This window comes from Bison bison, unplaced genomic scaffold (assembly GCF_000754665.1).
Source record: "Bison bison bison isolate TAMUID 2011002044 unplaced genomic scaffold, Bison_UMD1.0 scf7180017864254, whole genome shotgun sequence".
Classification (NCBI taxonomy): Eukaryota; Metazoa; Chordata; class Mammalia; order Artiodactyla; family Bovidae; genus Bison; species Bison bison.
The window spans coordinates 10,251,361-10,277,076 of NW_011494826.1; the positions used below are offsets into that span (position 1 = coordinate 10,251,361).

Sequence of the window (25,716 nt, forward strand, 5' to 3'; positions counted from 1 at the left end):
AGATGGCTGGATGGCATCACCGACTCGATGGACATGAGTCTGAGTGAACTCCGGGAGTTGGTGATGGACAGGGAGGCCTGGCGTGCTGCAATTCATGGGGTCGCAAAGAGTCGAACAGGACTGAGCGACTGAACTGAACTGAATACATAGAACCAGAAAATTGCAACTCTCAATAAGATTAGGTTTTAAACACTATTGTAGCATAAAGGTTAAGGAGGAGAGCAGAAAAAAACCCCCACAAAACTAGTGTATACTTCAACTTTGTAACAACGTAAAGAGATAATGTGAGACAACAGAAATAGAAAAAAAAAAAAAAAAAAAAAAAAAAAAAAAAAAAAAAAAAAAAAAAAAAAAAACAAAAAAAAAAAAAAAAAAAAAAAAAAAGGAAAGGAAAAGGAAGAAGCCTATGTAGGTAAATAAAGATAAGATACTACCAGCAGAAGGATTATTTTACCTATGAGACATTTTATACAAATCTCATGGTGACCAGAAAACAAAAATCTAGAGCAGAGACATGAAACATCAAAAAAAAAAAAAAAAGAAAAGAAAAGAGGAAATTGACAAAAATATCACAGAAAACCACCAAACTAAAATAGCAGACAGAAACAAAAGGAAAAGGAACAATGGAGATATAGAGCAACCAGAAACTAAAGGATAAAATGGCAATATTAAGTCCTTATTTATCAATAATCATCCTAAATGTAAATGGGTTGAATTCACACATTGAAAGACAGAGTGTTGGATGGATTAAAAAATTAGATGGAAACAATTTTTGGTGGTAAGTGTGCTGTAGGGAGAAGGCGATGGCATCCCACTCCAGTACTCTTAGCTGGAAAATCCCGTGGACGGAGGAGCCCAGTAGGCTGCAGTCCATGGGGTCGCTCAGGGTCGGACAGGACTGAGCTACTTCACTTTCACTTTTCACCTTCATGCATTGGAGAAGGAAATGGCAACCCACTCCAGTATTCTTGCCTGGAGAATCCCAGGGACAGGGGAAACTGGTGGGCTGCCGGCTGCCGTCTATGGGGTCACACAGAGTCGGACACGACTGAAGCGACTTAGCAGCAGCAGCAGCAGTGCTGTAGGGTATACAGACAGAAGTGGAACACATAATATAAACCAGCGTTACCTCAAAAGATAAACCTAACAAGACAAAACCAGAGGGAGGAGCTCAGAAGTTCAACTTTATTAGGCTCCTACTTCTCTGTGATTGCCTCAATTTTTGGTTTGCTAGGATTTCACCTTAAAAAGTTGACTGAAACAAAAAATTCAAAAGAGATTATTCAAAATTCACAGAATGAAATGTAAAAGTAATAATTAAACTTTCAAGGCACTTTTTAAAGGAAAGTTTGTTAAGTCACATCTGAAATTATTAAAGCTTAAAATTGCAGTAAGACTTCTGGACATCCTATATGTTATAAAAAGGCGTTCTAGATCTGACGTAGTGGAGAACTATTCACCTGCGTTTCACACCTACTTAGAAAGAGCAGCCAATTGAAAACGTCCATTCATGAAAGTAGGACCCAAGGTTGCGTGGAGATCAGTGTCTGAAAGCCTGCTCACCGTGACCTCCATCCTGGGGTTGAGAGCGTTGCTCTGGCGTTTGCTTACCAAGGCAAGTTTGGGGGCTTCTCTCAGCCTCGGTTACCTTTTACGTGTTAAAGAAGCGCGGGAAAGCGGTCTCTCTGGACAGCCCTGGGGACCAGATGAGAAGCACAGGGCTCACTGGAGGACCCGACACAAACCGCCAGGCCTCTATTCCCCAGACCCGCCTTCACCTTTGTCCCTCCCAGTTACGCAACAATGTAGGCACACGGGATGGGGGGGTAGGGGGTGGGCGACAGGTGGCCTCCGTGCCCTCCTCTGAGGCACCAAGGGGTCCCGCTGCACCGCACGGGGCACTGTGTAGGGGTCTGCCCTGTGTAGAGTCTGCCCTGCCGGCAGTGCCCCTAACCCGCTTAACCCGCGCCCCCGGCTGTCCCCCATGCGCCCGGGGAACCAAGGCCAAGTGCAGGCTACACCCGGACTGTGGCGCCGGGCGGGGCAGCGGCGGGCCCTTCCCGGACCTTGCCGGGGGTGGGGGGAGGCTCGCTCTCCCCGCCTCCAGCCTCCGCCCGGGGACCGCACGGGCCCCAGCAGAGGCCGCGAGCCCTTGCAGGAAGCGGCAGCTTTTACTGCGCCAACGCTGTGGCCCGAGGCTCCACGCACCTCTGGGTAAGAGGCATCCCGCGGCCGGTATGAGGCACTTGGCCAGGGAAAAGGGACCCGGCGGGAGAGAGGTCACCCCTAAAGCCGATTGTTAACCCAGTTCTGTCCCGCATTTGGACAGCGCAGCCCCTGTGCATCGCGTTCCATTTCGCTTCACACTTTTTTTCTCCACCCGCGGCATCCACAGCTCTTGCAGCCCCTGCTAGAACCCGGGTCTTGCGACGTGCTGGAGTCGTGGAGCTGCTGCCCTGCGAGGGGAGGTTGAAAACCAATGTATCCGTGGTCTTGTGTATGGGAATTTCTTGGTACCCTGGTGTGTAGGAATTTCTGGCATCTTTCACTTGTTGATTGTGTCACTCCAGCGTGGTCCCAGTGCGCAAGGGGTTCTCAGCCCCCGGGGGTAGGAGGTGACGTCTGCTGGTCTGCCCACAGTAGGGCGCGTTTATCCACACAGCCTGTGGGATGGAGGGGCGGGGGCTCAAGAAGTATCCTTCAGCTATGGCTGGAACCAGCCGTGGAGAGAGCATTTAGGGCCTGTGCTAAACAGGAACTGGTGGAAAGGGTTCTCTGGTGAAATTGGGGTGCTTTCCTTTCTCTTCGTTTCTCTCTTTTAATAATAAAAATCCCAACCTAGCCTCTTACTCAAAAACACAGGGAGCAGAGCTCTGGATTTGCCTGGGCTCCCCATTGCTGTGGTGTAGGGTTCTGACCCATTTTTGTGCCATGTACCACTTTGGCAGTTTTGGGGAGACTAAGGACCACTTTTAGGTTCAGTGCTTTTGAAGGTGTAAAATAAAAGGCAGAGTGTTATAAGGGAAACCTATTCCAAATCACTTGTCCAAATATTAAGAGAATTGATGTAGTAGTATATATGCCTTTTAAAAATAATGCATTAAGTAATATCATCTAGCAGTGGATCTAATAGCTATCATAATTTTGAAATAGTAACAAACATAAATAATATTTCAAGATTTGGGTAATACCTGTAATATAAGAAAATATCTGTGATTTCTATTGGTGATAAAGTCATAGGTACTGCATGTATCTGCTGGGGTTTGTTGCCTGAGAAGAAAGAAGTGTTTGTTACTCAGTTGTGTTAGACTCTTTGCAATGCCATGGACTGTAGCCTGCCTGGCTCCTCTGTCCATGGGATTCTTCAGGCAAGAATGCTGGAGTAGGTAGCTGTTCCCTTCTCCAACGGATCATCCCCACCGAGGGATCAAACCCAGGTCTTCTGCATTGCAGGTAGATTCTTTACCATCTGAGCCACTGTATAAAATTCAAGAAAGTGCTAAATTTCAGTTAGAAATTAGTGAAGATGTAAATGTTTATTTTCTACCCAAGTTCCTGGTTAAGTGGAAGGTCCTGCCCAGGAAGTCAGGTCACATGACTTCTGATCTTGATGCTTCCACTAACTAGCAGCATGAGCTTGTCTTTTGGACTTCTTTTCACCTTGACTTCTTCATTGTACTGTGGAGATAATCATACCTTCCCCTGTATTTAAGGTGTCCAGTGCTATACCTGGCACAAGGGAGTGAAATAAGTACTGTCTGCTAGAACTTGTGTCCCTCTCTGGACTCCAAGCCATTGCCATTATGTCCCCAGTCCTGGTACATAGAATGTGGTGGTGGTTCAGTTGCTGAGTCGAGTCCACCTCTTGCCATCCTATGGAATGTAGCCCTCCAGGCTCTTCTGTCCATGGGATTTCCCAGGCAAGATTACTGGTATGGGTAGCCATTTCCTTCTCCAAAAATTAGTCAATAAATATTTTTTGAGTGAATAAGTACGTTGGAAATTATTGCTTGTAACTACAACTAAAACACTCAGAATTTATCCAGGGGACAGCTGCTGGTTTGTGAAATGACTCTGCTTAAAATAATTTGGGTTTCTTTTTCCTAGTGGCTGAACACATCTGGAGCTGGAATGCTTGAAATGTGTCAGGGCCCTTGGGTCTATGTGGGTCTTTGTGCGGGTCTTTGTGACTAGTGTTCTGCCAGAGAAAATGAAATTTGATGTTTATAGGAAACTAGAACTCTTTTGCAGAACAGTTTCTCCTCCATCTTACATGTGTCTAGGCTCGTTAATTTGATGTGATGTAACACAGGAAGTTGTCTTATAGGGAGTGGAGACTGACCCATGATGAGGCATTTCTGGGCCCAGTGGCACATTTCTCTTTCCTCTTTTCTTTTCACCTTCCCCTGCCCCATTGAATATTACCTGACTCCTCTATGACCCTTAAAGATTTGATAAATAGGAGCAGTAGATGGAAGTTGCTACAGGCTGGCCAGATTAGACCTAAAGCCAGCTAGCTGCTTCTTAATGCCCAACCTTAAAAGTCTATGTAATCCAATAAACGTGGATGTTAATAGGAAGAAGAAAATCAGACTCAGCCAGGGACCCCTGTGATTTACTTTGTAAAATTGCTAAGTTGGGGTGGAAAGATGGGGAGATAACTCTGTAAGGAACAGTAAATTTAGAGCACGCTGGGGCTCTCTATGGCCGCAACTTCGGAAGGGGCAAATACTGGTATTATGGACTGAATTGCATCCCCTCAAAAATTCGTATGTTGAAATCCTAATCCCCATAGCTTAGAATCTGACTATTCAGAGAGAGGGCCTTTAAAAAGGGAATTAAGGTTAAATGAGATCATAAGGGTAGGACCCTAATCCATTATGACTAGTGTCTGTATGAAAAAAGAAAAAGACACCAGGGGTGCATGTAGAGACAAGACCACACGAGGATGTAAGGAGGCCCAGGCCTAGGAGAGAGGCCTCAGGAGAAACTATACATGCTGACACCTTGGTTTTGGACTTCCAGCTTCTAGAATAGTAAGAAATAAATTTCTGCTGTTTGAGCAACCCAGTTTGTGGTATCTTGTTGTGAAAGCCTGAGCAGAATACTATACAGGCTGAGGAATGTTAGATGGAATAATGAGCTCTTTCTTCCTTCTAAGCTCTTTCTTGAAGGTTACACTGACCTTCAAGGCTCTGTGTTCCAAATGATGTTGCTAAAAGATGGAGGAGGAAGGCTCAGATCAAATAAGTTTTGTTTTGCCAAGCCACTGACATTTCTGGTTCAATTTTTGCTATAGGATAGCCTGATGAGGCAGACTAATTAAATCTGGACTTTGCCTTTGAAAACAAAAGCTTAAGTATCTGACCCTTTGGTTCTGCAGATCCATGGGATGAACCCTCTGTGCCACATGTCTGGTTGCCTGAGTGGGGTTGACTCTCAGGGTAACTAGGAATATCAAAGTGAAAAGAGTTGGTTAATATATCAAAATATTATACTGCTCCTTTTACATAGGGCCCCAAGGGACCCTGACCTTGAATTTCCAGCTTCCAGAACTGTTAGAACATAAATTTCTGTCGTTTAGCCTTTTTTTCTTTTTTTCTTGTTTGGTTTCGTTTTTAAGGGCAGCTCTAGCAAGTAAATGAATCTGGGCACTCTAAGTCATGATCCCAGAAGGTCCTTCAGTTTCTCTTAGGACCCCTCTCCCTTACCTACCCAAGAGAATCTCATATGCTCTTTCTAGAGATACTCTGTATTGTCCCTTGGATCCTGTCTGAGGTTGTTAAGACCTTCTTCCCCTTCATGATCCTGAAAGTTAAGAAAAAACAGAACTTGACATTTTAAGCAAATCACCAGCCTAGTCGCTGAGCCATGTACAGAGCAGATGCTTTATAATTGCGTGGTGGGTGATGGGTTGATGCTGCCGGTGATGATTCTTAAGGACCATGGGGTAATTCCTTTCTAATCATAATGATTTTCCAAGTTTTGACCCTAGCTTGGTCCTCAGGGAGCTTTCATTTCATGCAGCAAGCTCAGGCCCTATCTACAGTAATGGAGAGGAGATACCTCTGTTTTTATCCTGGGACCAGTCTCTGACTTCTGGGGCCTATGGTGATTTCACTCGATGTACTTTCTCTTTTCCTTGGCAGTTTGCTTTAAGGCAGCCCATGATAATGGGTTTAAATAATCACCTTGCTTACAGTACAGAATGTGAGAGCATCCCAAGGAGGTTCTGGGTTTAGTAGATGTGGTTTTGTGTTTCTGTGAGCCTGTGAATGGTGCTCAAGGTGGAGGACTAGACAACTGGGTTTGGACAGTAATCATGAGCCTTTCAAGGTCTAGGTGGTCAAATCTAAGCTTGTTTTGAGTCACAGAGAAGGAGGGGCCTTTAAAGTCAGCTGGACACAGTGACTTATTTTACACCTGGAAATGGACTCAAAGTGGTTGTGACTTGCCCATGGCTCCACAATGTCTGTTTCCTTACTTATAAAACAGGGATAATAATACCAACCTCTCAGGTTGTTGTGAGAAATTACGTGAAAAACATAGCCTGTCCTGTCACATAGAAAACCTTCGGTGATTTTTTTTTTCTGGTGTTTTCCTTGTGTCTGGGATAGTGCACAGTGACTCCCAGTGAATCATCGTCAGACTTGGGGGAACAGAAAGGGAGATATGGTTCCCATTCCGATTATGTTCAAGCCCTGGCAACAAACCCTTGTCATTCTTTGCTGCAATAATTCAGAGCCCAATCTGCTTAAAGAGTTAGTAGAACAAGTATTCCCATTTAAGTATCTGCTTGTGAACCTGTTTCCCTTTCCCCCTCATTTAGTGGGTCACAATGTTTAGAGAAGGAAGGGACCTTTGAACCTATGCAATTCAATCCTTTATTCCGTTGTTGAAGAAAACATGACCCAGAATAGTTAAGGACAAGCTCTACCTGGCACTACCTGGAAGGTGGATTTGGGTCTCTGACTGCTGACATGTCCTCATACAAGGCTTATGCAGTAATGGGGAACTGTGTCATTTATCTAGATGCAGGGAAGACATGAGCTTGAGGAACCTGGCACACCTGTTACCTGGCACCCCCTTGTTCTGTCCTAACCGTTAAAGGATTGAATTTGGCATCTCTTCAATCACATTCAAAGAACACTTGTATAACTTATATTTAAAGAGTCTCTTCTCATTGTGTTAAGACCACACATGCTGGATTCCAGGCAACAGTATGCCTGACAAATTGGCCAGTCCCTATTTATAATCAAACTCCATTCCTCAGAGTCTTCTTGTATGTGAAACTCTGAGTGGGAATCACAACACTCCTGAGGCTGATGCATACTTTTATTGTGATCATTGAGTGGGTTCAGGAGATCAAGGCAAAGCTGGATCCTTGCTGTGTGACTGGAAGCAAATTAATTCTATGTTAGGCTCCCCCTCCCCTGTGTGTCTTGTTCTACAGTCTCAGGATGGACATGCACAGGCTTGTGCACATGTTGAAACCTTCAGTATACTTATTTGACTGAAGGCCAACTGTGAATGGTGGGGTTAAAGGGGAGCTAAATTGTGATGCTTTATGCACTAGAACTTAAGCAGTCAAGCTCCCATTGGCTAAAGCAAGCAAGGAAACAAGACACTTCCCCCCATATAATTCATTCAAAACCTGAAATTTTTCAGTTGCAATAATCCGATTGACTGACATTTTCCCCTTTTCTGGAGCTGCAATGTGAGCTGATTTCCCTCCCATGAACAGAGTTTCTGTTTTCTGCTTAGTTAATGTATGGTTTGGGGAAATCGTCAGTCCTTCCCTATTATAAGGCCTTTTGACTGTAAAATGTATGCTGCTGCTAAGTCACTTCAGTTGTGTCCGACTCTGTGTGACCCCATAGACGGCAGCCACCAGGCTCCCCCATCCCTGGGATGCTCCAGGCAAGAACACTGGAGTGGGTTGCCATTTCCTTCTCCAATGCATGAAAGTGAAAAGTGAAAGTGAAGTTGCTCAGTCGTGTCTGACTCTTAGCGACCCCATGGACTGCAGCCTACCAGGCTCCTCCATCCATGGGATTTTCCAGGCAAGAGTACTGGAGTGGGGTGCCATTGCCTTCTCCGGGAAAATGTATATAGGCTAGGAAAGCTTGTAGGAAACTTCTCAGCAGCAAAGGGAGCCAGTGTTTCATTGCTGCGTCCTCATTAGTAACTCTTAATCAGCAATTCTTTAAAGAAAATTCCTATAGTTCCCTCCTAAAGAGTTAGGGAACTAAAGAACCCCAATGTGATTCTAAGCCCTGAATCATCAAGGAGCTGTGTGGAATTGTTTCCTGGATCTGTTTGCTCCTGGTCCACTCCTAGAGCACTAGTCTCACAGCTTAATGTTTAAACAAACATTTGGCATTGCAACAGCTCTAGAGGTAGAGTTCTGACATGGCCCTGCAGGCCTAAATGAAGGTTGCTCCATTTTCTTTATTTGTTAAAATAGTAATCCAGTTCCTGAACACACAGGCGATGTCATTACTCAAGGGGAGGTGAGCCAAGAGGAAGGGTGCTGCTTGTGTAATACCTCCATGGGCTTCACTCCTTTGGTTCTCAAGGTTCTCAGAGGGTGTGGTTTCTTTCTCTCCCCTGGTGCTTTGGACCTTTGCTGCACTTTGCTGCACTTACACCCGCTCTTCCATATAGCCACCCAGAGCAAGGTCCCATTTCACATCCTTCCTTCTTTATCCCCTGTGGATAATTTGTCACAAAAATGGCTTCAATATTGGTTTTGCATTCACACCTTTATCTCTCTTCTCATGTCTATTCCAAACCCTGGCTGGTTCCTAAATTTCCGAATCAGCTGCTGAACGACCTTCATATCCCTGGTCTTACTCATCCCGGTGCGTCGTAGCACAGTGCCTGGCATATAGTGAACACTCAAAAATGCTGAATTCATCTATTGCTCTAAGTCATCCTCTCAACTCCCCCGTGGGGGTCTTCTTCAGTTTCCTTAAGAACTTCCAAGGGCTCTCATTGCCTTTAGCAGGACCACAGCTCACACACAGCCAGAGCTGAGTGGTAACAAATATGAATCTTGGCTATGTGGGGCTGGGTGAGCTTTAACTTTGTTCAGGGTGTAGATTGTCAGTGACCAATCTATAGATGGGCAGTTCCAGCTGAGAGCTGACATGAGAGAATGTGGGCTTAGTGTTGTCAGAGAGGCCAACAATCTGGAATTTTGAAGGTGTGTGCGTGGTCCTTTCAGTCGTGTCCGACTCTTTGTAACCCTATAGACTGTAGCCCTCCAGGCTCCTCTGTCCATGGAATTCTCCAGGCAATACTGGAGTGGGTTGCCATGCCCTCCTCCAGGGGATCTTCCCAACCCAGGGACTGAACCTGTGTCTTTTATGTCTCCTGCATTGGCAGGTTGGAGAAGGCAATGGCACCCCACTCCAGTACTCTTGCCTGGAAAATCCCATGGATGGAGGAGCCTGGGAGGCTGCAGTCCATGGGGTCTCTGAGGGTCGGACACGACTGGGGGACTTCACTTTCACTTTTCACTTTCCTGCATTGGAGAAGGAAATGGCAACCCACTCCAGTGTTCTTGCCTGGAGAATCTCAAGGACGGGGGAGCCTGGTGGGGTGCTGTCTGTGGGGTCGCAGAGTCGGACATGACTGAAGCAACTTAGCAGCAGCAGCATTGGCAGGTGGGTTCTTTACCAGTAGCGCCACCTGGCATATTCAAAATTTTTAATATTGGGTTAGTAATGTTCTCACATTACTAATTCAGAATTTAGGCAGAATTTGTGAGTCAAACAAAACACAGCTCTGGTCTGCATTGGGCCTGCAAGTTGCTTCTTTGTGACCCTTAGATTAGATGACTATTGTTTAGGATTAAGCTTCCAACCCCAAACTTTACTTACGTATGCCCACCCAGTGTTCTTTCTCCCTCTTCCCAGCGGACTCTGGTTTAGACTCCCTTCCTCCTTGCCCACAGTTGTGCCATGCTTATTCTAGGTGATTCTGTTTCCTAAATCTCTTAACTGTCCCAGACTAGCTCAGACAGGCCCTTGCCTAGACTTCCCTGTTTCTGCCCAAACAATTCCTCTGTCTTCAGCTGCCTAGATATCAGCTTTGGCTTTTGTTTTCCTGAAGGGGCCCTTCCTATCTCTCATTCAATCATTCTCTTTCCCTTTTCTCTGTCTTATCTAAATTTTTATTTGTATTTCTAATACTAACACTGTATTAGGCCCTTATCATTACACCTGGACCTCTGCACTAAGTCTCCTGACTTCCAGACCTGGTTTTGCCTCTCCTTCGATTTAATTTCTCCCTGACACTAGATTCATTTTCTCAATGCTGCCTCCTCTGTTCTATCACTTCTTAAAACTTTGTTTTTGTTTTTCAGTATAAAGCCTCAGTTGCCTAGCATGGCCCTTTATAATTGGACTGTGGTGTTTCCTTATCTACTCCTCTCAGTGTCAGTCAATTCTGGTTGGCCTTCCCAGCTTATTAGTCAGGGTCTTGGGAAATACTTGGCATGCTCAAGGCTGTTAAGAGGGTTTAATGAAACAACTGTTTACAAAGGTGTGGGCAGGGTTAAGGGGAACCAGCAAGAGTAGTGAAGCAAATGTATTGATTTGGGGCATGAGGAAGCAAGCAGAGGGAGTGATTACTGGCACCTTGAGAAAAAGCTGTAGCTGAGGAGAGGGCCACCCCACAAGAGCCAAGGCCTTTGGCTAGAGCAATCCAGTATTGCTGAGCTGAAGCTTGGTTGAGAGGGGTCCGGGCAACAAATATCCTAGTTTCATTCTTTTCCCATCCTCTAATCTACTGGTGCCTCCCACTGGCTGAATCCAACTGGAAGCCAGAGGACCAGGGAGGCCAGCTGATGCCCATCTCACAGTTTGGCTCTCAGAGCTTGGAGAGAGCAGAGAAGGCTGGGGACAGGCCTGGAGGGTGGTATCCCACTCTTTTACTTACTTACGCTGTTCCATCCCCTTGGTGTACCCTTGCGTAGCATCTCCACTTGTCCAAATGCTGCTAGTCTTTTATCTCTTGCTCAGATCATGTCTGTTTCACCAAACTGTCATTGGTTATTTCTCTCCTCAAAACACCAGAGGTGTTTAGCTACTACTGATTACATTGCATTTTGCTTCTTCAAGTTAAGTCTAAGAACTGGGATATAAACCCAGAGGTTTGGAAGCCAACCCCAACTTTCCTCCCCACTGATCCAGAGATGATGTAGGTGGTGAAAAATACAGATGCCTCATTTTTTGGCAGCTGTTCCTGAGAAGGTGGCTAGAGAGTGCTACAGTCTTGGTAGGGTACAGAGGTTTTCTGCCTGCTTCCCCAAACTGTCTGGACCCAAGGGATGACAAGAAGGACTCAGATACTCTGTAAGTGTTGTGAAGATAGATGGGACCAGAGTCTTGAACCATTGAACCAGAGTCTCAAACCATCAGGCAATTTCAGACTCTCTGGGAAAACAGATGCATCAAAATGCCAACAAATAAACGATGACCACAAGATAGTTCTAAGAAGGGCAGGATAGGTACCACAGTTTGTAGACTAGCCTGGCTGGAGGTACTACAGAAGCTGGGACTTGGGCTGGACTTTGGGCCATGGCTAAGATGAAGAAACGGGAGGAGGGAGCGTTTCAGGAAGGTGTTATAGTAGTGGAGGGTGAGGGACTAATGTGTTCTCCATTCCACTAGAATGCAAGTTCTGTCAGCACAAGGACCTGATGTGACATGTTCACTATTCTATTCCCAGCATCCAGCACAGCTCCTGTCATAATGAAGGATAAGATCTCAGTCACTGCCTTAGTCCGCTTGGGCCCCTATAACAAATATAGCAGCCCCCTCTTATTGGTGGGGGAATATGTCCCAAGACCTCTTCAGTGAATGCCTGAAACCATGCATAGTACCGAATCCTGTATATACTGTTTTTCCCTCTACCTACACATCTGTGATAATGTTTAACTTATAAATTAGGTACAATAAGAGATTAACAATAAGAATAAAATAGAACAATTAGAACAATGTAGTATAATGAAAGTCGTGTGAATATTATCTCTCAAAATATTTATGAATTTAATTTTTCATCCCAGCTAAGCACATATCACTCTGGGGTTGTAACTTTTACAGTTTGAGGTGTGAAAGCAAACTAGCATGAATTTCTTTTTCTTCTTCACAGTTTCACGATAGGTTTGTTCTTACCATACCACTTACCAGTCTCAGCATAGGTTTTTTTTTTTCCCCTTTATTGAAAACTTTCACCTTTTCATTTAAAGGAAGCACTTTATGGCTTTTTTTTTTTTTCCTTATTCATATTGTCAGAATCACTACTCTTGTGTTTTGGGAACTTTATTAAGTAGAAGAAGGGTAACTTGAACACAAGCACTGCAATACAGTTTATCTGATAGCTGAGGTGGCCACTAGGTGACTAACTGGCGGAATAAGCTGGACGAAGGGATGTCATGTCCCAGGTGGGATGCAGCAGGATGGTATGAAATTTCATCACTCCACTCAGAGTAGCATGCAGGTTAGACTTTGTGGATTGTTTATTTCTGAAATTTTCCATTTAATATTTTTGGACTGCCATTCACTGTAGATAACTGAAACCACGGAAAGCCAAACTATGAATAAGGGGAACTGTAGAACCACAGACTGCTGCTGCTGCTTAGCTGCTAAGTCATCTCTGACTCTTTTGTGACCCCATGGACTGTAGCTTGCCAGCTTCCTTTGTCCATGGCATTTCCCAGGCAAGAATACTGGAGTGGGTTGCCATTTCCTTCTCCAGAGTATCTTTCAGACCCAGGGATCAAACTGGTGTCTCCTGCATTGGCAGGTGGATTCTACCATTGAGCCACCTAGGAAGCCTGTACCAAAGACTAACTGGCTTATATACAACAGAAATTTATTTCTTGTAGTTCTAGAGCCTGGAAAGTCCAAGATCAAGGTACTTGCATGATTGGGTCAGGGCCGATGTCGTTTCTTTGTGTTCTCACATAGTAAAAGGGGTGAGGGATCTTTCTATGCTATGCTATGCTATGCTAAGTCACTTCAGTTGTGTCTGACTCTGGATGACCCCATAGATGGCAGCCCAACAGGCTCCCCCATCCCTGGGATTCTCCAGGCAAGAACACTGGAGTGGGTTGCCATTTCCTTCTCCAGTGCATGAAAGTGAAAGGTGAAAGTGAAGTTGTTCAGTCGTGTCCGACTCCTAGCGACCCCATGGACTGCAGCCTACCAGGCTCCTCCCTCCATGGGATTTTCCAGGCAAGAGTACTGGAGTGGGGTGCCATTGCCTTCTGGACCTTCTTTAAAAGGGCACTAATACCGTTCATGAAGGCTCCACCCTCAGGACCTAATCAACCCCAGAGGCCCCACCTCCTGACTAACACCATAACCATTGGAAGTTAACATTTCAACATGTGGATTTTTTTTGGGACACAAATGTTCAGGCCATAGAGTGAATTAATAGATGGCTGGATTTATTTAGTACCTTTACATGTCAGATGTACACGTGATGAATGAAAGTAGAACTTCATTCAGAAAAACTGTATTGGGTGTGGAGGAAAACATTAACAGTTTCAAGCTAGGAAAAAAAAGATGTGCATACATCTCATTACCTTTACTTTTCCAATATTTAAATTAGACCTTCTAACATTAAAAAAACAAAACTTTCCCCTGAAATTTGGCTCACCTTGCTCTTGGCCTGCATTATCAGCAGCTGGCAAGCTCTGCTGTTCCGTTAGCATCTAAAGCTACTAGACTGGGAATGGGACCAGGGCGGATGGGGAAATTGCTGTGTGTCACAGGTCCTTGTGAGTAGCAAGTATGCAGTGCATACTTGTGGAAGCACTCTTAGCTATAGCAGAACTGTGATGATGCAAATTTCATGTAACTCTTTCCATAAAGATATGCTTGCACATTTCGTGTTGCTAAATGTAATTTAATCTGAATACCTTTTGTGTAGGAGACAAATCTGTAAATAAAAATATAGCTTAGACAGTGTTTTTTGAGCACTTCTGATTGATGACATTTCCCTTTTTATTAAGGTTAAATGGGTAAAAAAGACGAGAGAACTTTCCTTGGTGGAGAAGATATCTTGTTTCGATACTGCAGGTGAAAGAGTGTGACAAAAGAAAGGAAGGCCCCATGCTGTATTCTTCAGGAGTAATTATTGCATTAAAAAATCACACTGTAGCTGTGTTATTTAATTGTAAAATTTGGCCCACTCATTCACATAATTATAGCATTCAACAGTAATACGTAATTAAATTGCTTTTTAAATGCCACCTGACAGTTGAGCAGCTTTGTAAGGAGGAGCAGAGCAAAATTTGTTAAACATGTAAAATCTTCCATCTGACTGAATAGTAGTGAATGCATTTTAGTGTAAGTATATTAAAATGTACCTGAGATTTGTTTTCAATCAGGCATGGTGAGGCCAGCCCATCAGGAGATGACTGCCATGAAAGATGAAGCTTTGACTCCCAGTTCTGTAGGAACAGGAGGCCTGCTCCACCACACTGGGTCTGGTGGGGAAGCACCCAGATTGGTCAGGAGGCAGGCAAATTAAGAGGAAAGCATGGGCAAAACCTGGGTTTCCCTGGTGGCTCAGATGGTAAAGAATCAAGACCTGGGTTTGATCCCTGGGTTGGGAAGATCCCCTGCAGATGGGAATGGCTACCCACTCCAGTGTTCCTACCTGGAGAATCCCATGGACCGAAGAGCCTGGAGGGCTATGGTCTATGGGGTTGCAAAGACTTGGCCACGACTGGGTGACTAACACTTTCACTTTTCATGGGCAAAACCTATGGTGTGATTTTCATGAAGCAGGGGGAACAGACTGACCAGGTTTGGTGCTGGCTAATTTGAATAATTTTAGTGGACTCTGGACTGTAGGGGCTGCACTTATTGTCTTGATGTCTGGCCCTGGGATGATTAGGGGTGAGGAATATTGCCTTCTGGAATGTAAAATCCAGATAGAGGAAGTGGTTCAGGTTTGGGCTTGTTACCCAATTACCTAATTACCAAAGGTGTGCTTCCAGACTGAGGTGTTTACATTTTTAGAAGTTGGCTAGTCCTAGAAACAGCATTTCTTTAAGGTCTAATAAAGCCCCCAGATGTCAAACAATCATAAAATACAGAAATTAAAAACATGATTAATACAGTAGGATTCAGAATATCTCCAGGAAGGTTTCAGGAAGTGTCTTATCCAGTGCCACTGATAAATGCTGCAGATATGCCTACAGACTTGACTTGCATGTGCTTCAGATTGAGATGTGATCACATTAAGGAACCATAGCATTTTGAGCAGAGAAGGCAGTGGCAACCCACTCCAGTACTCTTGCCTGGAAAATCCCATGGACGGAGAAGCCTGGTAGGCTGCAGTCCATGGGGTTAAGAGTCGGACACGACTGAGCGACTTCACTTTCACTTTTCACTTTCCTGCATTGGAGAAGGAAATGGCAACTCACTCCAGTGTTCTTGCCTGGAGAATCCCAGGGACTGGGGAGCCTGGTGGGGTGCTGTCTATGGGGTCACACAGAATCAGACACGACTGAAGCAACTTCGCAGCAGCAGCAGCAGCAGCAGCAGCATTTTGAGGGGCACTGTGTGTCATTTTCATGACAATGCAATCATGGTGACAATTTCCCTTTGATAGTTTAAGTCAGAGGGTGTGATGGCTACTGTTATGTATCCACTTGACTGGGCCATAGGGTGCCCAGATATTTGGTTAAACATTATTCTGGGTGTGTCTATGAGAGTGTTTCTGGAGGAATCAGTAGACAGGGTAAAGAAGGTTGCCCTACCCAATGTGGGTGGTGTCATACAATTAGCTGGAGGTCTGAATAGAACAAAAATGCTAACACTCCCATGAGTAACAGAGATCTCAGAAGAATCCTGAATCACCAAGGATCCAGACATTTATTGTGACTTATTTTCTCATTCAATATTATCTAATTTTGTATCTGTAAATTTGGTCTCCAAGTTGTATAGGCGTCCCTGCCCAAAAAACTTGGATCTGCCTATAAGGCTGCGCTTCTGGGGCATGACATGTGAGGGCCAAGCGAAGAGGTCGTCCAGAGATCTAGAGCTGGAGAAGGTCCAGACTGGGAGCTTACCACCTCTGAATTGCTGGCTCCTTCTAATGCCTGCATTGCTGCTCCTAAGGGCATTCAGGAAAAGTTACTTTACACAGAAAGAACTCATTGTGGCTCTGGTCTCGCTGCAGATTCACGTGACTTTCGGGAGATCACCTTGGGTCTCTGAGCCTCAGTTTTCCCATTTGTAAACTGGTATCAATACCTCCAGTGTAGGCTCAGGTATGGGCCTTGTGAATTGTAAAGTTCTAGGCACATGGGAGGTAAGTATGATTATAATTGTGTTGCTACTTGTATTTCCATTATCTTGCTATTATTTGAAATATTCATAGATGTAGCATTTCAGTGACTAAAGAGCAAAGCTAATGTCCATCCTAACACACAGTTTTTTGCTGTTTCATTCGTTCTAATTTTTTATTGTGGAAACTTTCCAGAATATACCAAAAAACCACAGATTACCACAAGGAATGCCCATATAAATCCATAAATTGGCTTCAAATTATCAACTCTGAAATAATGCCATTTGTAGCAACATGGATGGGCCTAGAGATTATTATACTAAGTGAAGTAAGTCAGACAGAGACAAATATCATATGATATCACTTATATGTAAAATCTGAAAAAAATGGTACAAATGAATTTATTTAAAAAACAGAAATAGACTCACATAGAAAACAAATTTATGGTTACCAAAGGGGAAAGGAGAAGCAGGGATAAATTTGAAATTTGGGATTAGCAGATACAGACTACTGTATATAAAACAGATAAACAACAAGGACCTACTACTGTACAGCACAGAGAACTATATTCAATATCTTACAGTAACCTATAAAGGAAAATCTGAAAAAGTATATATACATACATACACACATACATATATATCTGAATCACTTTGCTATATATTTGAAATGTAAATCAACTATACTTCAATAAAAAATTAAAATTTAAAAAATATTATCAACTCATGGCCAATCTTGTGTCATCTACACTCCTACCTACTTGCCATTTGTAATATTTGCAAGCAAATCCAAATGATTTCAACTGTAAGACTATCAGTATGTATTTTTAAATTTTAAGAGCCCTTAAAATTATATTAATATCAGTACTATTATTCTACCTGGCTCATTCCCCCCAAAACTTAAATTTTTTCTTCCAATTTGCTTAGTAAGCTAAAATTTAATATCATATATTCCCTCCCATATCACTCCATGGGGTGTAATCTATATTATATCTGAATGTAAATAAAATTCAGCTGGTAGGCATTTTCCTTGAGTTATCTCTTAAGTCTAATGCTGTGAGACTCCTCAACGGAGGAGTCAGTTTGAATTAAACTCTCCTCTTCAATTAGTCATGTGACCTTAAGCAGGTACTCCACTTTACACTAAACTTCAATTTTCTTTTATGTAAAATGGGGATACTAACACTGTCTTTACAAAGTTATTGTAAGGAGTCTGTCTCTGAGATACCATCAGAGCAGATCAGATCAGATCAGATCAGTCGCTCAGTCGTGTCCAACTCTTTGTGACCCCATGAATCACAGCACTCTGGGCCTCCCTGTCCATCACCAACTCCCAGAGTTCACTCAAACTCACGTCCATTGAGTCGGTGATGCCATCCAGCCATCTCATCCTCTGTCATCCCCTTCTCCTCCTGCCCTCAATCCCTCCCAACATCAGAGATACCATAGGTACAACTAAAACTCTCAACAAATGTTAGCTGTTACTGTTATGACAGTCTCTCCATACTTTTTTTTTTTAATTGAATCCTGTCTTCTGGAAGTAATTTGGTGGAGAGATGTAAATAACTGATGACAGCCTTAGTTAAAAGGTCCAGAAAGCCCAAGGGGGAGGAGCTAATGAAGGAGGCGGAGCCTTCCAGACATTTTGCCACCTGGGCACTAGGTGTAAGCCCAACCCATGCTGTGTGTAGATGAGGTTCACTTGTGTCTCAGAGACTGGGACCCACAGAGATCCAGAACTTCAGGACTTCACAGCTCTGTGTAAGCTTGATAGGGAAGCTGGAGGCCCAGAGTGCGGGTAGGAGAAATGGCGTAGGTGGCGAATGCTGAAGGCTGCCTGTTGTCTGTTTTTCCTCTTTGGTTTTGAAAGTTTATATGAAGGTGATATAAACTTTGAAAACCAAAGAGAAAAACAGACAACAGGCAGCCTCCATGAAGGTGATATGTTAAAAAGATGGCCTTGTGGTTATTGAAACCCCAAGCAAAGAGGGCCCAGCCTATTGTGGGCTTGAGAGAAAATAATAGTGACCCATACAAAGACCCCTCAGTTTCCTCAAGAGCAAAAATAACTGAAAGATTGACTGTAAGTCCTGTTGGCCTGGTGGATCTTTTGTTAAGATGCTCTGAATAATCCTTGTTTAGAGGCCAGCTCTGTTTGAACTCAGCCAAGTGTCCTAGCTGACACCCAGTGAGTGGCATGTCACATGGCCCAGGATTAGGGAACTCTCGACACTGGCAATCTGCACTGATTTTCCCAGAAGGGCTGGCTGTGGAAAGGTGTGGAGTTCCAAAGACTTGTCTGGACCAGGACCCCAGATCAGCAGCCAGAAATGTAAGTAGGAGGTGCCTAGCAGGCTGTCTTATCTTTCAGTTAGCAAGGGTTTTACGTCTTCAGTCAGACTACAGATATATCAGAGCATTTATTTTGATTCTTTGAAGGAAGCACTCAATTGATTTAGGATTGAGGAATTTTTATCTAACTTAAAAGTATGACATTATTTAATTAGAACATGTATTTGATAAATGAAATACATTAAATAAATGTGGCACTTGTTAAAAGAAAGTTAACTTTGCCTTACTGATTCTTTTAAAAAGAGTGTGTGTTTCACTTTGGAAGAGTGTAGAGAGAAAGCAGCTACGTTTCCTGCATCATTGGTAATTCTTATTTCTTAACTTCAGGTACGTGTGTTTCAGACTACCTTCTAGGGAGACTCAGAGACTTAGATTTATGCTCCTTAGTTATTTTGTTGACAGATTTTTTATTTCTTTGGTGTTGACTCCAGGGTCAAGTTTGGCCTTTTTTTTCTGTTTTTTTTTTTTTTTTTTTTTTTTATTGTTTCTCCAGTCTTGGTTTAGGTCAATGTTCCAACATTCCAAAGTGGGATCTAAATTATGATTTTGCATTATTGTTCTGGTTTCTTTCTGGTCTTTGACTTTGTATCATGCCCTACCTTCACTACCGATAACATTAGATTGTGGTTCTGGTTTTTCTGATCTGAAAGTTAGGATGACATTATATTGTTAGAATGAGTGTGTTACTGAGATTTTCAAGTGTTTTGAAACTTGGAACATTTCCTCTAACATGGTATTTGTGTTTGTGAAATTTTTGTTTATGGTTGAAATTTGACTGCAAAGGCCGGGACATTCTGCTTGATGATGATTATTAATGAAGTTGATAGAATTAGTTCAGAGGACTTTGTATTTATTAATACAGAATCCAGAAATAAGCTGTGGGGAACTGATGAAATAAAATAGAACTTGCCTTCTTGGCTGAATGAGGGAAGTATTTGCATAAACTCTCCCTCTTTCAAGAGGAGAACCATGGGGTACTAGGCTGGAAGGCAATGAGGAGGTTGAAGGGCTTCAGATTGCGTGGCTTGAAATCAGAAACTTAGCCAGGCCTCCTTTTAGGTCATTATTTTGTAACTCCATGGAGTTAAGGTTCTGTGTCAGGGGAATTGCCTGGCAGTCCAGTGATAAAGACTCTGCACTTCCACTGCTGAGGGCCTGGTTCAGTCTTTGATTGGGGGACTAAGACCCCACAAGGCATGTGGCCAAAAAACCCCCAAAAAAGATGTTGTGTGGGGACCATGAAAAAGTGGTTTTCCTAAAAGTCAAGTGAGGAGATTTGCTGTCATATAGAAAGGCAGAATATGAGGACTGTCTATTCACCATTAAGTATCTTCTTCCCAACCAGAGAGTAACATTCTACTTGGTGATTTCCCCCACTCCTCAATCATTCAGTTCGGTTCAGTCGCTTAGTCGTGTCCGACTCTTTGCGACCCCATGGACTGCAGCATGCCAGGCCTCCCTGTCCATCACCAACTCCCGGAGTCCACTCAAACCCTTGTCCATCGAGTCGATGATGCCATCCAACCATCTCATCCTCTGTCGTCCCCTTCTCCTCCTGCCTTCAATCTTTCCCAGCATCAGGGTCTTTTCCAATGAGTCAACTCTTCGCATCAGGTGGCCAAAGTATTGGAGTTTCAGCTTCAACATCAGTCCTTCCAATGAACACCCAGGACTGATCTCCTTTAGGATGGACTGGTTGGACCTCCTTGCAGTCCAAGGGACTCTCAAGAGTCTTCTCCAACACCACAGTTCAAAAGCACCAATTATTCTGCACTCAGCTTTGTTTATAGTCCAACTCTCACATCCATACATGACTACTGGAAAAACCATAGCCTTGACTAGATGGACCTTTGTTGGCAAAGTAATGTCTCTGCTTTTGAATATGCTATCTAGGTTGGTCATAACTTTCCTTCCAAGGAGTAAGCATCTTTTAATTTCATGGCTGCAGTCACCATCTGCAGTGATTTTGGAGCCCAGAAAAATAAAGTCAGCACTGTTTCCACTGTTTCCCCATCTATTTGCCCTGAAGTGATGGGACCGGATGCCATGATCTTCGTTTTCTGAATGTTGAGCTTTAAGCCAACTTTTTCACTCTCCACTTTCACTTTCATCAAGAGGCTCTTTAGTTCTTCTTCACTTCCTGCCATAAGGGTAGTGTCATCTGCATATCTGAGGTTATTGATATTTCTCCCGGCAATCTTGATTCCAGCTTGTGCTTTCTCCAGTCCAGCATTTCTCATGATGTACTCTGCATAGAAGTTAAATAAGCAGGGTGACAATATACAGCCTTGATGTACTCCTTTTCCTATTTGGAACCAGTCTGTTGTTCCATGTCCAATTCTAACTGTTGCTTCCTGACCTGCATACAGATTTCTCGAGAGGCAGGTCAGGTGGTCTGGTATTCCCATCTCTTTCAGAATTTTCCACAGTTTATTGTGATCCACACAGTCAAAGGCTTTGGCGTAGTCAATAAAGCATAAATAGATGTTTTTCTGGAACTCTCTTGGTTTTTCGATGATCCAGTGGATGTTGGCAATTTGATCTCTGGTTCCTCTGCCTTTTCTAAAACCAGCTTGAACATCTGGAAGTTCATGCTTCACGTATTGCTGAAGCCTGGCTTGGAGAATTTTAAGCAGTACTTTACTAGCGTGTGAGATGAGTGCAATTGTGCAGTAACTTGAGCATTCTATGGCATTGCCTTTCTTTGGGATTGGAATGAAAACTGACTTTTCCAGTCCTGTGGCCACTGCTGAGTTTTCCAAATTTGCTGGCCTATTGAGTGCAGCACTTCCACAGCATCATCTTTCAGGATTTGAAATAATTCAACTGGATTTCCATCACCTTCATTAGCTTTGTTCGTAGTGATGCTTCCTAAGGCTACTTGATTTCACCTTCCAGGATATCTGGCTCTAGGTGAGTGATCACACCATCGTAATTATCTGGGTCGTGAAGATCTTTTTTGTTCAGTTCTTCTGTGTATTCTTGCCACCTCTTCTTAATATCTTCTGCTTCTGTTAGGTCCCTACCATTAGGAAACAAAAAAAACAAAGAAAACTCAAACAAACAAAACCAAATTGACTGAGTTTTAAAATTTAAAACTCATTGAAGAAAATGTGAGAAAAGCACATGCAAAGAAGAGGGAAAAAATCAATTATAGCTGTATCAAAACATTGCTACTATTTTAGGTGTCAATATCGTGAAAAAATGGTTTCCCTGTTGTGGAAAGTATGGAAACTATCTGGATTTTTTCATTTAAGATTTTCATGTTAGCACTGTTTGTTGTTGATAGAGATAGTAGATATAGTGGTTTAAAGCAGACACCCTGGCACTAAAGTGTCCAGGTTCAAATCATAATCCACATGTGAGCTCTGCCTCAATTTTATCATCTGTAAAATGGTGATAATGATAGTCAGCTCACAGGTTAAATGTTTGTGTAAAGAACTTAGAACATGTTTGTTATTGTCATCAAAATAGTTTATTATTGTAATATTAATGTATGCATATAGTAGAGAATTTATAAGATACATAAAAGCAGAAGAAATAAAAATCACCTATTATTCTAAAACCCAGAGAAAACCACCAATGTTAACATCTTATTTTTTTAAATGCATTTTTCTCTTACATAGTTGAACTTGTATTTCCAATTAATATTCTGATCACAACGTAAGTATTTTATATGCTCTTTGTAAACATAATTTGAAAAAACTACATAGATCATCTTGTGTAACAATATTTTATGTAACCTTTCCTCAAAGTTTGACAAGTGGATGGCTATCTCTGTTCCCCCTACCCATTTTAAATAGAAGCAATCATAAATTAACCTTGGTTAGAACAGTCTGGAACCTGAGCCTTCCCTGGCCAGTCTAGAGCCTGCAGTTGTTTTTTCTGTAACCAGGATGAAATCAGATCCAATCCACAGGCCAGTTAACTCAGATTTGACTGTTTTATGAATGAATATGTGAGATCTATCTTTGTAGAGTCTTGTCTTCTTAAGTATTAGAGGTTATTTCTTTAGACCTGAGTCCCAGAAATGGAAGAGCAGAGTCAAAGGATGAGAAATGTTTTTGGTAAGAGTCATACTGACTTAAATTTGTGGCAACCATGAATGAGCCTTCCTCAGTTTCTGTAACCCCGTGTACCCTCCCCCAGATCTGGGTTGCCTGTCAGATCTGAAATACTGAGGAAATTGTCACGGGTGCCAAAACACTGGAACAGAGTTAATCCTAATTAAGATCATCACTCTGGCTCCTCCTTCTCACTCCTCCAGGGCCCTTCCTTCTTCCTTTCTTAGCCTTTCCCCCTCCCAGCTTTCTCTAATTCCCTTGTGTAGCCTTCCTCTTCTCCACTGGTGGGAAGTCATATAATTAAATTGTTCCCATTTAGAAGTTAGTGATCTTAGCAACTAGAAGTGTAATTCCCCAGCTGGGTACTTGCTGGGTATCCCCAGCTGGGTACTTTTTATAAAGGGTTCGTGGAACATGGGAACCCACAGGATGGCGCTAGATGGTGAAATTTAGGGCTCTGTAATACACAAGGTGGGGGGTATTTTGGCCGGGGCCCCTCAACTTACATGATAGATCACATCCAAGATATAAAGCCTGTCTGGGGATGGGATGGAGTCAAGGCCAGTTTCTGAGTAGCCTTCATTTCCTCACTGCCAAAGCACCAACTGCTAGAGCAGAAAGGTGAAGTACATCTCTTAGAAAACCTATCAAGGGGAGATTTTTACTGAATTGGATATAATAAAAGACTTGTCAGAAGGATATGCAGATTCTTTACACAAAATATAGCTTTATGATACTAGGGAAGGGCTCCTTTTATGGCTTTTTAATCATGTGGTTGAAATTTCCAAAGGTGTGGAGGGCTTTTGCTCATGTATAGCCAGTGATCTGATTAAATTGCATGTCTCTGGCACAGCAGATCCAGGTACTTCTGAGTGGGACCGAGGCTCTGATTTCTGTGACCTGAACCCTGAGCTGTAGAAGGTGGGTTTCTTGCTGAACTCTCTGTTTTCAGCAAGGTCTCAGGTGGCAAGGAATTGTAGACTCATACATCTCTGATGGACCAAAAAGCCAAAGAAAGAGTTGAAGAATGTGCCAGAGAGAAGAGGGTGACAGTGGGTTACCTTAGATGATGCCCTCGTTTTAGGGATGGACAAGGATGGGGACAGGCACGTTATGAGAGAGAACTTAAAAGGTGAGGTTTACCTGGTTCAACCAAAGCCTGCGATGTCCTGAAGGAAGGAGGAGAGGGAGAAATGGAAAGCTTAGCTGGTGGAGCATTCTCAAGAAGCTCTTGATCATGGCCAGGTGGGAGGGTGGCCTTGAAATGGTGGGAACCAGCTGGAGCCGGCCAGATGCCAGTCTCTCCTTCCTCCCTAAAAGAAAATGCCTCAGTCTCATAGTGGCTCTTGCCTTATTCGGAGTCTTCTCTGTTCCTTTGTAGCCTGACCTGGCCTGAAGATGACATTGCTGGCCTCTGTGGTGTCCTGCTCCCGTGTCCGGCTCTTCGCCTGCTTCCTCAGGCTGGGCTCTCAGCAGGCCAGCCCCCTGCAGCTGCACACAGGGGCCAGCCTCGCAGCCAAGAGCTACTATGAGGTGCTGGTGCTGGGTGGGGGCAGTGGTGGGATCAGCATGGCCGCCCGCATGAAGAGGAAAGTGGGCGCGGAGAACGTGGCCATCGTTGAGCCCAGCGAGGTAAATCTCCCCCTTAGGAGTGTGTGTGTGTGTGTGTATGTGTGTTGTGCACAGGCACGTGCGGGTTAGGGGCTGAGGTGGGGATGACTGTCATGCCCTGGGCCTCCATGTTCCCAGGTTCATGCTTCTCTTTCTGGGCATAAAAAGCAGGTCGTCCAAAAGGATTGGGAGAAGGTGGGGGGAGGGAGAGAGCAAGGACAGATCTCTTGGCTTCTTATGATCTCCTCTGTGTTAGTTTCTTAGAAGTGCCATAACAAATGACCATAAACTGTGTGGCTTAAAACAGATAATTTATCCTCTCACAGTTCTGGAGGCTGGAAGTGCAAAACCAAGCTGTTAGCTGGGCCACGGTTCCTCTGAAGGCTGTTCAGGGCAAGGGGAGGCTGTCCCATGCCTCTGTCCTAGCTTCTGTGGTTGTGGACAGTCCTTGGTGTTCCTTGGCTTGTCGTGCATCACTTCAGTCTTCTGTGTGTGCCACTAGTGTCAGCACAGGACCTTTCTACAAGGACATCAGTCATTGGATTAGATTTTAGAGACAATCCAATGGATAAACATTAGAGAGTTGAGGACACTCTAATCTAGTATGTGTGCGTGCTAAGTCATTTCAGTCATGTCTGACTCTTTGTGACCCTATGGACTGTAGCCTACCAGACTCCTCTGTCCATGGATCTTGCCAGGCAAGAATATTGGAGTGGGTTGCTGTGCTCTCCTCCAGGGGATCTTCTGGATCCAGGGATCGAACCTATGTCTCTTACATCTCCTGGCAGGCAGGCTCTTTACCACTAGGGCCCCCTGGGCGTGCCCTAATCCAGTATGACCTCATCTTAAATTGATTACATCTGTAAAGACCCAATTTCCAAATAAGGTCACGATCACAGGTCCCAGGGTTTGGATGTCAGCATATATTTTGAAGAGAGACAGTTCAATTCACATCACCCTCCACCTTCAATCTCATGTCCAGAGGAAAATTGGTGGTCGTTGCACTTTCCTTTCCCTGTTCCAGTCTGGAGAAAAGATGATGAGTTGATGGGTGGGGAGGACTCTGAAAAGGTGTCAGTAAGTCTGAGAAATTTAAGTGTAAGGGATTATAAACAGGTTATGAAACAAAAAGGTAGCAGACACCAAAAGGCAAGTTGGGAAGTGTTTGTAAGGCACTAACATTTTGAGGTTGTCCAGAGCTTCAGAAACCCACTCCAGTACTGTTGCCCGGAAAATCCCATGGACAGAGGAGCCTGGTAGGCTGCAGTCCATGGGGTCTCGAAGAGTCGGACACAACTGAGCAACTTCACTTTCACTTTTCACTTTCATGCATTGGAGAAGGAAATGGCAACCCACTCCAGTATTCTTGCTTG

General features: G+C 43.7%; 1 protein-coding gene across 2 annotated transcripts in view; it reads left to right on the forward strand.

Annotated features, from left to right (window-relative positions):
- The first annotated feature begins 1,856 nt into the window (after positions 1-1,856).
- The window catches only part of SQRDL (sulfide quinone reductase-like (yeast)), a 54,669-nt gene continuing 30,809 nt past the window's right edge, over positions 1,857-25,716 (forward strand). Inside the window, exons 1-3 of one of the 2 annotated variants that reach the window (XM_010847759.1) lie at positions 1,857-2,214; positions 24,114-24,119; positions 24,237-24,364. In XM_010847759.1, the coding sequence (XP_010846061.1) occupies positions 24,302-24,364 (63 nt within the window). In that variant the 5' untranslated portion in view covers positions 1,857-2,214; positions 24,114-24,119; positions 24,237-24,301. Of the gene's footprint in view, positions 2,215-24,113; positions 24,365-25,716 lie in introns of both variants that reach the window. The other variant, XM_010847758.1, reaches the window with a different exon arrangement.